The sequence below is a fragment of the Thalassophryne amazonica genome, chromosome 6, assembly GCF_902500255.1.
Source record: "Thalassophryne amazonica chromosome 6, fThaAma1.1, whole genome shotgun sequence".
NCBI lineage: Eukaryota > Metazoa > Chordata > Actinopteri > Batrachoidiformes > Batrachoididae > Thalassophryne > Thalassophryne amazonica.
In genome coordinates this window covers 90798181-90812865 of record NC_047108.1, presented here as the reverse complement: position 1 = coordinate 90812865, position 14685 = coordinate 90798181, and the positions used below count along the sequence as shown (strand labels likewise).

General features: G+C 39.9%; 1 protein-coding gene across 1 annotated transcript; it reads left to right on the top strand.

The window, feature by feature from the left end:
* Positions 1-883: 883 nt before the first annotated feature.
* LOC117512638 (sodium- and chloride-dependent GABA transporter 1-like) lies at positions 884-9834 on the top strand. Its single transcript, XM_034172787.1, is given in 10 exon segments — positions 884-1080; positions 1177-1280; positions 2852-2908; positions 2910-2974; positions 3137-3249; positions 3822-3953; positions 4176-4278; positions 8330-8430; positions 8594-8761; positions 8888-9834. Coding segments are annotated over 10 exon segments (1359 nt in total). The 5' UTR covers positions 884-978; the 3' UTR covers positions 9302-9834.
* The last annotated feature ends 4851 nt before the right edge of the window (positions 9835-14685 follow it).

Below are 14685 nucleotides of genomic sequence, written 5' to 3'. Positions count from 1 at the left end.
AGGAGGAAACATCTGAGGCTCGTCCTCATGGTTTATCGAGTGTCAGAAACACGAGCTGATAGAGAGGTTTCTGCAAGATAGAAAAACATCACCGCACACACAGCTCAGGCCCCGGGGCCTCCCACCCATCTCCCCAGCCTGTCATGACTCTGTGTGTGTGTGTGTGTGTGTGTGTGTGTGTGTGTGTGTGTGTGTGTGTGTGTTGTGTGTGTGTGTGTGTGTGTGTGTGTGTGTGTGTGTGTGTGTGTGTGTGTGTGTGTGTGTGTGTTCCTACAGTGTTGCTTCCATTAGCTTCCAGTGTGATAAAAGAGACGGCACCAGCTGACACCACCACAATGATTCGCCGTGGGTAAAAGAATGAGATGACCGCTGTAGTAGCTCGTGGCAAAACAGAGAGCGATAGATGCAGAGAGAAAGACAGAGATCACAAACAGAAAGCTGGACTGGGGGTTTGAATAACGCCACGAAAGGCAGCTCATATAAAGTAGCCGCTGATAGATGATTTACTTGCCTCCTTTATTCCCAGGAGTGTAATTTAGCATCATTATCGATGAAACCGCTACAACGGCCCAAACTGATGCTTTATGTCCACAAGAGCAATGGATCATCATTTTCAGCATTAGGGCAGGCCAGCAGGAGGAAGCGCGATCTCGTGACACACGGCGTCTACACAGAGAGTGCGGATCTGTGATAGGAGGAGCTACGCATCTGGTTTTGTCCTCTGCTGTCACTTGGAGCGGATTCGTTCCTTTGCAGTGTTGCTTATTTAAAGTCTAGCACCTCACATGAGCACGGCAAATAAAATATTTTTGGTGACAAATGCACCCCACCCCAATCCCCAGTCCCCAAAAGGCCTTCCTCGTTTTTCATAACTCCATAACTGCATGTTGTGCATGCATCATCGACGCAATGGTTCCCTGCTGAAAACCGTCTCATATTTTATAGGTCGTTTACTTCTCGGCTACATACCCTTACTTCATGCTGTTTATTCTCTTCATCCGTGGGGTGACTTTACCTGGAGCTAAAGAAGGCATTCTGTTCTATATTACACCTGAGTTTGAAAAACTGAAAGAATCTGAGGTAATGACAGGTATTATATGATTCACATCTATATGCTGCACGCCTGGAGAGCAGGCGCTCACCTCCTACGGCTAAATGGTTGTGCTCCTTTGGCAGGTCTGGCTGGATGCAGCGACACAGATCTTTTTTTCTTATGGATTGGGATTGGGGTCACTTATAGCTCTGGGCAGCTACAACCCTTTCAACAACAATGTTTACAGGTGAGACTGGTGATGAAATGCTGTTCATTATAGCTGAAGGTGGTAATAATTATGTAATTATGCTCTACGCCCTCATTAAAGGCTCATATTTAAGGGTCCCGTTAATGTGACTTACTGCACGGCATCACATGTCTCTTGCTGTCAGTTTGCACGCAGCTTGCAAAGCCTGTGTTTTCTGCACCAGTATACAATCTGTTGCATAAATTTGGGGTGCTTATTTTAAATAGATCTAGCTTAATCTACAGTAATGTACAAAAAAGGCATCATTATTATTATTAAAAATTAAAGCAAGAATGCTTCAAAAACACTGAAAGTGAAGTATCAAAAATTATGATGAACAGTGTTAATCATTCAAGAATAAGCAAAATAAATATCTTGTGGCTTCCCTTTACCTTTAACACTGAATTATTTTGGATCAATTCTTCCATGGGTTTACAAGAATGTCATGTTGATCAATTCATTGTTCTTTGATTATAATTAGCTGTTTGTTGTCGTTGTGGAACTGTGCATTTGGCGTAAACACACACACACACACATCTTCAGCTGCTTACTCCAATACAACATAAACAGTTTCTTTTTATTAATGTCTTAATAAAGTACGTATACTAATTTGATAAAGTTGGCAACATTTTGGAACATTTTTAATCTGTTTTGTTTATTTTTATTTCCATACCAGATTATCTAATTTCTTATTATTGTTATTATTATGTTCGCCATTACACCATGGAAGACTCCAATAAATTTTGGAGGTGATCCAGATCTGGATTCTGGATCAAGATTTAACTTTATATAGGCTTTGAAGGATTATGTCAAAACTACTTCACAAATTCTCACCAAATTTGCACCACAGATAGGTATGAGGCCATGGAAGGCTTCATTAAATTTTGGAGGTGATCCAGATCCGGATTCTGACACAGGATTTTACTTTACAGGCTCTTAAGGATTACGACAAAACTTGATGGATTTTCATCAAATTTTCACCACACATTGGTATTGGGCCTTGGAAGACTCCATTAAATTTTGGATGTGATCTGGATCTGGGATCAGGATTTCACTTTTGGACTTTTAAAAATTACATCAAGACTACTTCCCGGATACGACATCACCATGTAAACCAAGATCAGGAAAACGTTATTTTGGTTCAGCTTGTGAATTAAATATCAGATTGCAACATCTTGATCAGTCGGGCCATTCTGGATCAGTATGCAGTTATTACACTGTGTTGTGGAATCCAGATCCAGGTAAAGTCCGGGTCATGATGTGAATCACAGATCTGTTATTTTGATTCCTCATCAACCCTTGGCAGACGTCAGAAATCTCGGATTGCTCTTGTTATCATTATTATTAGAAGCAGCTGTTAACTTTTTCAGTTTTTATTAATATTTAGAAATATCAAATTTGGTCATTTGCTGAGTACATTTTTGGGTGCTAAACACTTATGCACAGTACTGCATCTCATATTAGGAAACTATTTTCGCCAGCTCTTTCATCAGTGCAAATCCTCATGATGAAAAAATGACACAACACCTGAAATCTGACAACAAGCCCGTTTTTATATTTGCCTTCCCCAGAGACTCTGTCATTGTGTGCTGCATCAACTCGTGCACCAGCATGTTTGCTGGCTTTGTGATTCTCCATTGTTGGCTTCATGGCACATGTGACAAAGAAAGACATCGCCGATGTTGCAGCTTCAGGTAACTCTTAACACCTGTGATGGTGCTGTCAGTGCATGACAAAGGTTTGCCATCACTGCTAACCGCTTTTGTCGTCACCTCTGCACAAAAGAAAAAAAAAGGGTATTTGTGCACCTCAATGTGAGTGAGAATAACCATGGCGAAATGTGATTTATGATCCAGGTCCAGGTTTAGCTTTTCTGGCCTACCCGGAGGCAGTAACCCAGCTGCCGGTGTCTCCTCTCTGGGCCGTTCTGTTCTTCTCCATGCTGCTCATGCTGGGGATCGACAGCCAGGTAAGGCGGCTTGAAGATGATCTTCTCATGGATGACCTAAATATTTAAGTGTAGGTACATATCCCGCTCTCCTGCATGATAAGCATGCAGTTTGCTTCTTGTGGACAGATAGAGCTGAGCTTTGACATCAGCTGTTAAAGCACCTTTCCCACCTTCATTTGCCCACAGGTATCACTGTCTCTGTTTCTTTCTTTTATGTTCCATTGTTGGGTTGGAGAAATCAGCAAAAGTAGAAAATCCAGAAAATGTGGCTATATGAAAGCAAGCACATCAATGCTTAAATGTCATGGCAACAGTGCTGCTGTATGAGATTGAATCCAAATGGCCTCCATTGATGTCGACATTTCTGTTTGTGTCATTGGTCCTGTAAAGTGCTGTCTGCTGTATTGTCAACCATCAACCTAACCAATAATGCTTCAAAAATACTTTTGCAAAATATAAAAAAAATACTAATAATAATTTGACATTTTATGTGAAGTTAAACCATTCTGATGACAAATACAAAGCAGAAACGTGCAAAGATTGCACCTACAAATCCAAATTAATGTTGTATTTGTGATTGTGTCCTTCAGTTCTGCACTGTTGAAGGCTTCATCACCGCTCTGGTGGATGAGTTTCCCAAGGTTCTTAGGGGTAGACGAGAGATCTTCATCGCAGTTGTCTGTCTGGTGTCCTATGTGATCGGACTTTCAAACATCACACAGGTACAGCAGGGCAGCTCTCTCACTTACTTTGACCGGCACGAGAAAATCAGCATGCAAAAGCCAAATAAAGGACTCGAAAAAGGCAAAGAAAATCATCTGTACAAGTGGGCAAAAAAAAACCCTGCTGAATATTCAGATTTGCAGACTTACATTACCAGAGCAGGTTGTGCTGTATCTGTACGTACCCTTTTTTGTAACACTTATCCATTTTTCTGTAACCAGGGTGGAATCTATGTGTTCAAACTGTTTGACTACTACTCTGCCAGTGGAATGTGTCTGCTGTTCTTGGTCTTCTTTGAATGCATCTCCATATCCTGGTGCTACGGTGTGTATCATCAATGTATCATCCAATGCTGCAAAAGGAAAAAAAAACAAAACACTTTTTTTCTTTTAAATTCCTTTACGATATGCCAAAATTTAGGAGGAAGGACCATCTCATTTAATAATGAAAGTTTTCTGAGCATTAGAGCATGTGTAGCATGATGCAATTTATATTGGATATTGTTTCTTTGACATACTAGCACATTTGACTGCTGATGGGCCACATAAGAAATGCTAACCATGGTTAGTGTTAGCATATATGGTCAAACGTTAGTAGTTAGCATTAGCATTTGTGTTCGCATGTTAACAGTTAACATTAGCGTATCGCTCATTAGCAGTTAGCTTTAGCATATACAGTCATGCATTAGCAGTTATCATTACATACAGTCGTACATTAGTAGATAGTGTTGGCATATTTGGTAACACATTAAGCGTTAGTGTTAGCATAAGCAGTGCATTTGCATGTGTACGTTAGCAGTTATTGTATATGCAGCCGTGCATTAGCAGTGAGCACAAAGTGAGTCTCACTTTAACCCTTTTATGGTCAACTTAGCTGCTTGGTAGAGCATTATTGATATCTGTATTGTATTGAAAATGTGAAGATATTAAAGGGTAAGAGTTAGTGTAGGCACATGCCGCCATGCATTAGCATCAGGCGATCAGGATATGCATTAGCAGTTAAATAGACTGCATTCTATACTGCCTTTGCCATCTGATGCAGATGCTCAAAGTGCTTTACAATAAAGCCTCACATTCATTCAGTCTTTCACAATCACAAATACACACATAGTCACATTCCAGTGTCAGGGTGCTGCCATGTGAGGTGTCCAATTGCACACCTGGAGCAGCAGCAAGCATTAAGCACTTTGGTGGTCAAGGGCACCTTGCTGATATTTCAGTAAGGTGTAAGGAATGAGGGGTGGGGAGTTGATGGTCAAGTGGTTAAAGCTGTGGGCTTGGAGCCAGAGGAACCTCGATTCAAATCCCTGTCAGACCAGGAAAATTACTCAGCGCCCTCGGGCAAGGTCTTTAATATCCAAGTGGCTCTTGGTGTGTACTAATTGCACTGCCACCCTAATCTTCACACCATCACCCGCAACATAGCGGAGCACATGTTAGCATATGAGGTCACATGTCAGTGTTAGTGTGACCTGTGTTGTACATTGTCCCATAGTGGAGCTGAACTCACGACCTCTGGTATGGGAGGTGGATGTTCTAACAAGAAGGTTATCATATGTCGCTGAAGTTGGAAAGTGAGGTTTAATTACTGCACAACTCCCACTGGCTACTATTACACTCACCACTACCCCCTACAAAAATGGTCATTCCCTCTGGGCACACTGCTAATGCATCCTGGATTGAGTTTGACTGTGTACTGTCCCGCACTGGACTCAAACTTACAACTACAAATAGAACGCCTTTACGGTGTCAAATCTCGCGCGTAATCACGTTCTCACTGGGGAGGCCAAGATTTTGTTATCAGTGTAAACAAGCTTTTGCGGCAACTTGTTTGCAACATTGCGTCTTTATGGAGATGAGTTCAACCTAAATATGTATTTAGGTGTTTAGCTAGATAATCTTGAGTCTTTAAATGTGAGTTTTATTAAAATTTTTAAAAAGCGTGTTGCTGTTAGGATTGGGAACTGGTTCTTTTCAGGTATTTTTAAGAATGATTTGTTCCATCGACATCAATAGCCTTTTTGCTTAACAATTCCCTTATCAGTCCTTCAGAGTGGCCATTGTTTTGGTGGTGTTTGTCAGGAAAATGATCATTTCTCTACATTGATTACAGACCCTGCAGCAGGTCTGTATAATCAACCGTTTCTGCAGCGTGGCTTTGCTTTGAACCTTGAACCAATGAAGCAGTGCTTCAGTCTTCAATCTGCTGCTTCGTTGCAGATTTTTATTTCCTTATTTGAAATAAAAGTGTGCGTTCCGTATTGACCTGAAACGGGACGCAGTTTGTCCCGTATTTCTGTGAGAATCAAAAAGTCTGTAAAATGTCAATGGAATTGACTGGCGCTTTATATGGAAACTTACAGTAAATTGATCCCAGCCTCTCTCCTGCTTTCACCAATGAGCTGACAGACACGAGTTGACAATACAGAATCACTCTTATCTCATTGGTCGAGGGACATCTGCTCGCAAGAAGATACCGACGTCATGAGCCGACGACGGTCGCTGGACGACAATAACAAAGCAGCATGGCTGATATCGATACAGACACCGACTCTGGCACTGCAGATATGCCTACGGACAGCAATGTCTGCAACGTCGTTACTACTCCTCCTAAAAAAAACAAACAAAAAAGAATGCAAAAATACAGGGGAGAATGAGAAAAGGAAAATGGCTGGGTGGAAAAGGTGCGCGACAACAGTATTGTTTACTTTTCAGACTTTATTTTTGCACTTTTTATTACACTAATGTGTAAATGTGCACTGTTACATTGTTTTGCACTGTTACATTGTTTTGGATGATGCAAATTTCTATTGGTTTTTTTTTGTTAATTTATACAATTTTAAGTTAAGCAATAGCACTACAGAGATTTATTTTTAAAGAAGACAGAATGCTCATACTGAAATTGTGAGTGAAATTTATTTTGCACTAAAAATAAATTGCTAAATAATAATTTGTTTTCCACGTGTTCATATCAGAATAAATGCATGTATGCATCTACCTAAATTCAGGGTCAAGTCAACAGTCAAATGGTTAAAAATCGTTTCACACAGACGCTGGGAAGGGTGAGGCAACGGTCAGTCGGCCGGTCAGCCCTGGCGGTGAGGTGTCCCTTATTTATTTTTCAGAGAGTTGGCACCCTACATATGTCTGTGAGTAATATTTACCTTTTTATGTAAACCAACCTGTTATGGTCTTCTGAAACAGTTGATAGATGTATTTTATAAGTTAAAAACAGTACTGATGCTAACATGTTAGCATGTCTATGGCTTTTCAATGTTAAAGTTAGCATTAAGCTGAGCTATTATCAAGCCTCCCTCCCAGCGCGCAAAGGATCCTGGGATACTCTAAAACCGTGAATATGAGAGGAGGACTTTCTAACAAGGAGGCTAAAACTCAAATCTGTTAGCGTTTGCCCCCACAACATCTTTTGGTGTCAGGAGTGAGGTATACTCACTGCACAGTACCAATTAGCAGCTGTTACATTACGGTCAGCAGATGTGGTCAGGTGTTAGCTGTTAGCATTTGAGGTCAAGTGTGAGTAGTTATCAAACATGTAGTTTTATGCTAACTACATCCGTGATGGTTAGCTTTGCCAACAAATTGTTAAGATTAACCACAATCAGATGCCTTTGTACAATAGTTAGCAATTTTCCTTTAATACTGTGAGGTAGCGATGGTTAGCTTTGCCAACAAATTAACATTAACCGCAATGAGATGACTGTGATGTAGCGATGGTTAGCTTTGCCAACAAATTGCTAACATCAACTGCAATCAGATCACTTTATACAATAGTTAACAATTTTCCTTTCATACTGTGAAGAGTGAGGTATACTCACTGCACAGTACCAACTAGCTGCTGTTACATTACGGTCAGCTGATGCAGTCATGTTAGCTGTTATCATTTGAGGTCAAGTGTGAGTAGTTACCAAATGTGTCATGCCAGCCATGGTTGATGCTAACCACATCCATGATGGTTAGCTTCGCCAACAAATTGTTAACGTTAACCGCAATCAGATGACTTTCTACAATAACTAACAATTTTTCTTGAATACTGTCTGTCAGCAGTCAAGTATGCCATGTCTGTATAACAATGTCCAGTATAAATAGTGGTATGCCCTACATCCGGAAATCCAGGATATTCCTGGAAAACTTACATGTCTCTTTATGAATGCTCAGGCTAAATATGAAGGTTATGAAAAGAAATAATGTCACACCTATCCAGAGATATTAGTGCATCTTCAAATGCTATTCAGCCTCAAAGTCACAAGCAGTCATGTTCCACCCCGTCATCCTCATCTTCATGCATGGCACAAGAGCAGCAAAATTGAAATAAATAGGCTATGAATATTTTAATCACAGATTCATCTGTCTCGCAGGTGTGAACAAGTTCTACGACAACATTGAAGAGATGATTGGCTACAAGCCATGTGTATGGTGGAAGTTGTGCTGGGTCGTGTTCACCCCACTCGTCGTGGCGGTGAGCACTCTGAACTAATTCAACTGTACATCTAAAGTTATGACACAGAAAATGAAATCATAAATAAAGTCAATATTACCTGCCTCGAGTCGTGTCAGGCTGAGACAGAGCTCCCTGTAGTCGCCAGTGTCAGGGTGCATAAAGCGTCTCATGTCTCCCACAGGGGGTGTTCTTGTTCAGCGCCGTACAAATGGTTCCTCTCACAATGGGAGATTATGTGTTCCCAAGCTGGGGCCAGGGAGTGGGCTGGCTTATGGCTCTGTCCTCCATGGTTCTCATACCGGGATACATGATCTATATGTATCTTGGACTCAAGGGTACCTACGAAGAGGTAAGAATTGAATTACTGAGGGTTTGTTGGGCAGAGCTTCCCAGCTTGTCTGGTTTAAGGTCTGACCTCAGTGTCCTGACCTGTCTTGTGTAATTAATCAGAGTTATGGTTGTATTTCTCCTCTAGCGATTGAGGATAATGCTTCGGCCTCCTGCAGTTGTCAAGCGACGTCAAGAAAATGGACCAGAGCAACAGGTGGAAACCAACACAGCAAATCTAACCAGCCCTACCAATCCTGCTAATCTAGCTCCGGCAAACCCGACCAGCCCAACCAATCCAGCTCCTGTCAACTCAACCAGTCCAGTGACCACCGCAAACCCAGCAGTGCCAAGCACTGCAGCTACGGTTGCTAGCCCGGTGAACCCTGTAGCTATCCCCACCATCACCACCACAGCCACCACAGTTTGTCCGGTTAACCCCATCGCCATGTTTATCCCAGCCAGCCCGCCGCCAAACCTCACTAGCCCAACGGCGCCTGTTAACCCCCCAAACCCAGCAAGCCCAACTTCGAACCTGCCCAACACTGAGGCCAGTGTGTAGACAACAACACAACCCTCATGGAGCATGTAGAAAAAAAGAGAACATTACAAAGGACTTCCAAGATTTTAATTGAGTCACCTACCTCCATGGGAAATATGTGATCAAAACAGATTTTCAAACCAGATTTAATTTCTCTGCATTTTTAAAATCAAACCAGTGATGTCTCATTTTTGGTTTGCATTCTGATAACAACAAGAAAGACTGTTAATGTCCAGAAATACAACTATCAGTCTGAGCAACAACACAACAACAAAAAAAATGCTGTGTAATACTGTGAGGAAAAAAAACAGAACAAAAACAACCATAGAGGTATAGATTAGGAATTTGTGGATTATCTTCATGAATCAAGTCATTACAGTGTGAATATAGTAGATGCCATAGTGAACAAAATTGACGTAACTGAAGAGTGAACTGAAGAGATGCATCAGTTTTATTGTGGATGTTTACCAAACCTCACGCAGCGATCGCCTTTCCAAACATCGCACTCCGTGAGGCAAACCACAGTGAGGAGCTCGAAGAAAGCACAATGCCAATAAGAAGTTCACGTTTTGGAGTTCTGGAGAAATCCAGTGTTTGTTGCAAAAGATTTTGTGTGTGAGAGAGACTGTTATTTTTCTTTTTTGGATTACTTTTTTTCCAGTAAAAAATATAAACAAATCTTTTATGTGATATATATAGATATATAGATATATATATATATATATATATATATATATATATATATATATATATATATATATAAAGAGACATTTTTAGAATTATTTTTAGGATGTTTTATACTATATGTGTTGTGATGGAGGACCAAAATCAATATAGGCAGACAAAAGCAAAAACTATGCCATTTAGTGTTTGGTTGGCGAAGCGCAGGGTACAAAGAGGGACAGAAAAAAATAAATAAATAAAAGCACAGGATTAGAATTGCAATTTACAAATATTGACTATCCCTTATAATGCTGACAGTCAATCCTGTTTACGTTTTGCATGCTTTCCTCAGGAATATCAATGACAGAAATCTGAAATGTCTCCTGAAAAATCAAACAAATAAATAAATGAATAAAAAAGAAGAGAGATGAGCTTAAGCCAATGCTTTCATCTAAATCAGAGCTGGTTTAGATGACTGGGTAGATATACAAAAACATTTTTGAATACTCGCACAAAAACCTGGACCAACTCTGTGTTTGACTTCTTTTCATATCCTTCATGTGTGACAATGATCAATTATCACTTGATCGATATGTATTCAGCAATACATATGTAGACGTATCAATGCAGGTCGTCAGTAAGCAGTCGGTCTGTTTCTCACTTTATGTTGTCTTTGCTTAGTGACCAGTGGTGGGCACAGCTAACCTAAAAGTTAGCTTTGTTAACCAATAATCCGTTAACTGAAAGTGTAACTGTGATGGCACTAAACCAGTAAACCGCTAAAACATTTACCTGAAGCTACAGTTAACCGGTAACCCAGACTTGTATGACTCTAGCTTTGCCTTGTTTTGTTTGTTTGTTTGTTTGTTTAGATCTAAAACACTAAAAAGCAAACAGAGATGAAATTTAAATATGTTGTAGCATAAACACACGGGTCCTTAAAAAGTTTTAACACACTAAGATCAGATGATGATCAAGTACATAAATAATTAAATGAACCAATGAAATTAAACAGGGGTTAACATTCAACATAGTTTATTCACAGTACAGAAAGTATTTAATGAATACAAAATATTTATAAATAAAAATACAATTGGAAAATCATTTCAATGGCGTTATTATGATGTTATGCTCCTGAATCTCATTGCATGATCTGTTGATTTCCCTTATTGGATTAATGTATAAACTACAACATAAACAAGCTTGTATGATTTTAGGAATTAGATAGTCTTAACTGCTAAACTTTATTCCACAAAATGTTAGCAAACTTGTAGAAAGCAGAACTACATGAAGTGGAAGCTAATCTGTCCATTAATGGTTCTCAAAGTTAGCTGAAAGGCTAAACTGCTAATGAAAATATTAGCTTTGCTAATTAGCAGTTAGCTGATTAGCTTAACTATGCCCACCACTGCTCATAATGAAAGCAGAAAGCTTTAATTTTCCCACACTTTTTTGTCGCAGCGTGTTCGGACAATGTTAGTTTGCTTCTATGGCAGCTACCGCGTGAAAAAATAAGGGCACACGGTTTGAAAGGATCACAAAAGCAAAACAACTGAGCGAAAATATGAAATGGCTCCAGTTCATGTCCTGTGAATTTTGTATAAAGTTGCCACAGTTTTCTCTGAAACTTTGTTGTAAAACTGTGCTGTGTAAAATGTAACTGTGAATGTCCGTAATTCATTGGAAGTTATTGTCTCAATGTTGAAACAAAAAAGAGAATTGCTGTTTTCTGCAATAATATTTTGACCACAGAAACTAAAGCACATATCTTACAGAAATATGCGAAATGATGATTAAAATGAAGATACTGAAGATTATATTAAAAATAGAAACTATGTCTAGTAAAACAGTATTGTTTTGTATATTTTTAACTGTCTCTAATGTAAAACATAATATGTATCTAAATGGTGTCAAATGATAAAGCACGATTGTTATGTTATATAAAGAGAAAACGACTGAAAAAATAAAGAATTATAGAAAATATAAGCAGAGTACACGGCTCACATATATGTAACTCTATCGTGTGTTTAAAGCAGCTTTCCAATAGTGTCACCTGGAAATTAGGTCACATTCAGTGTTGTATCAAAGGACACGTGCAGCGCTCAAACCGCCTGCAATAATTGACTCTTGTTTGTTCTCCTGTTATCCACAGAGCAGTACAATTTCACATTTAACCGATTTAACAGATCCTGACTACTAACCTTTAATCATTTGCTTTGATCTTGATCACCAAGCTGTAGAAGAGTATTTGGCAATCCTCTATACTGACCTTTGATCCTTACTGCTGTCCTTTTGATCTTGATTGATGTCCTTTAATCATGGTCTTTGATCCCGATCACCAAGCTTTGGTCCTGATTGCTGAAATAGATCCTGATTGCATGATTAAAAGGAGCATTTAAAGATTGAATGAATTGACCTTTGATCCTAATTTTTGATCATGATTACTGATCTTTAATCCTCATTGCTGAACTTAGATCCTGATATTTTATCCTGATTACTCATGTCTGATCCTGACTGGCAAGCTTTTATCCTGATAGCTGAGCCTCTATCCTGGTATTTATTTGTAATCACTGAGCTTTGATCTTGTTCAGAGGAGGTCCTGTTTTTGTTGCCATTTGTCCATCTTGGATCCTGTAATTGTGATCAAAGGAATCAGTATCAAGGAGCAGATCCTGACCTTTTTGCTTTTTGCTCTGGGTCACCACACCAGATCCAGAATGGATCTGCAGGTTGATGTGGCACAGGTTTTATGCAAGATGCCCTTGCTGACGCAACTCCACATGACATGGAGAATGGGCACAGGTGGTCTTGAACCAGGATCCTTTACTTTTGGAAGCACCATGAGACCCTGACCTCTGATCCTGATATTTGAAAAAAACAAAATAATACAAAAAATTCAAAAATCCTGATTACATGATCAAAGTAATCAAGGCCAATGATCAAATACAATCTCCTCCTCTTTGGATTTGCAGGTACAATGCAACAGAAAATATTCACAATGCTTCACTTTACCCACGATTTATGTTACAGCCTTATTCCAAAATGGAGTAAATTTATTTTTTTTTCCCCTCAAAATTCTATTCACAACAACCCATAATAACAACATGAAGTAAAATGATTTTTTTTCCAAATTTATTAAAAATAAAAAAAATAAGAAATCACATGTTCACACCTTTTACTCAATAGTTTGATGCACCTTTGACAGCAATTGCAGCCTGAAGTCCTCTTCAATATGATGCCACAAGCTTGGTGCACCTATCTTTGGGCAGTCTTGTCCATTCCTCTTTGCAGCACCTCTCAAGCTCCATCAGGTTGGATGGGGATCGTCAGTGCACAGCCATTTCAGATCTCTCCAGAGATGTTCAATCAGATTCAGGTCTGGGCTCTGGCTGGGTCACTCAAGGACATTCACAGAATTGTCCTGAAGTCACTCTTTTGATATCTTGGCTGTGATTAGGGTCATTGTCCTGCTGGAAGATGAACCTCTGCCCCAGACTGAAGTCAAGAACGCTCTGTAGCAGGTTTTCATCCACAATATCTCGGAACATTGCTGTATTCATCTTTCCCTCAATCCTGACTAGTCTCCCAGTTCCTGCTGCCACCACCATGCTTCACTGTAGGGATGGTGCCTGGTTTCCTCCAAACATGGTGCCTGGCATTCACACCAAAGAGTTCAGTCTTTGTCTTAGCAGACCAGAGAATTTAGTTTCTTATGGTCTGTGGCTTTCATCTGACCACTCTAGCATACAAGCCTGAATGGTGAATTGCTGTAGAGATGGTGGTCCTTCTGGAAAGTTCTCCTCTCTCCACAGAGAAATGCTGGAGCTCTAACAGCGTGACCATCAAGTTCTTGGTCACCTCCCTGATTAAGGCCTTTCTTCCCCAATCACTCAGCTTTGACGGGCGGCCAGCTCTAGGAAGAGTCCTGGTGGATCCAAACTTCTTCCATTTTTGGATGATGGAAGCCACTGTGCTCATTGGGACCTGCAAAGCAGGAGAAATGTTTCTGTACCATTACCCAGATTTATGCCATGAGACAATCCTGTCTCAGAGGTCTACAGACAATTCCTTTGACTTCATGCTTGGTTTGTGCTCTGACATGCACTGTCCACTGTGGGACCTTATATGTAGATAGGTGTGTCCCTTTCAAAACCATGTCCAATCAATTGAACTTACTGCAGGTGAACTCCAGTTAAGCTGTAGAAACATCTCATGATCAGTGGATACAGAATGCACCTGACCTCAATTTTGAGCTTCATGGCAAAGGCTGTGAATACTTATATATATATGTGTGTGTGTGTGTGTGTGTGTGTGTGTGTGTGTGTGTGTGTGTGTGTGTGTGTGTGTGTGTGTGTGTGTGTGTGTGTGTGTGTGTGTGTGTGTGTGTGTGTGTGTGTTTTCTTAGTTTTTTTAATAAATTTCCAAAAATCTAAAAAAAAAAAAAAAAAAAAAAACTTTTTCACCTTGTCATTATGGGGTATTGTGTGTACAATTTGAAAGGGAAGAAATGAATTTCATTCATTTTGGAATAAGGTTGTAACATAAAATGTGGAAAAAGTGAAGCGATGTGAATACTTTCCAGATATAATGTACAATCACCTCTTACTTGATCCAAGGCGTGTGGCTTCTCCTAATTTCACTGGAATGTGTTCGCTTCCCTTTGTGATATCCTGCTAAGAGACAGACAGACAGACAGACAAACGGCAATAAAAATGGAACCTCCTTGATGGAGGTAAAAAATA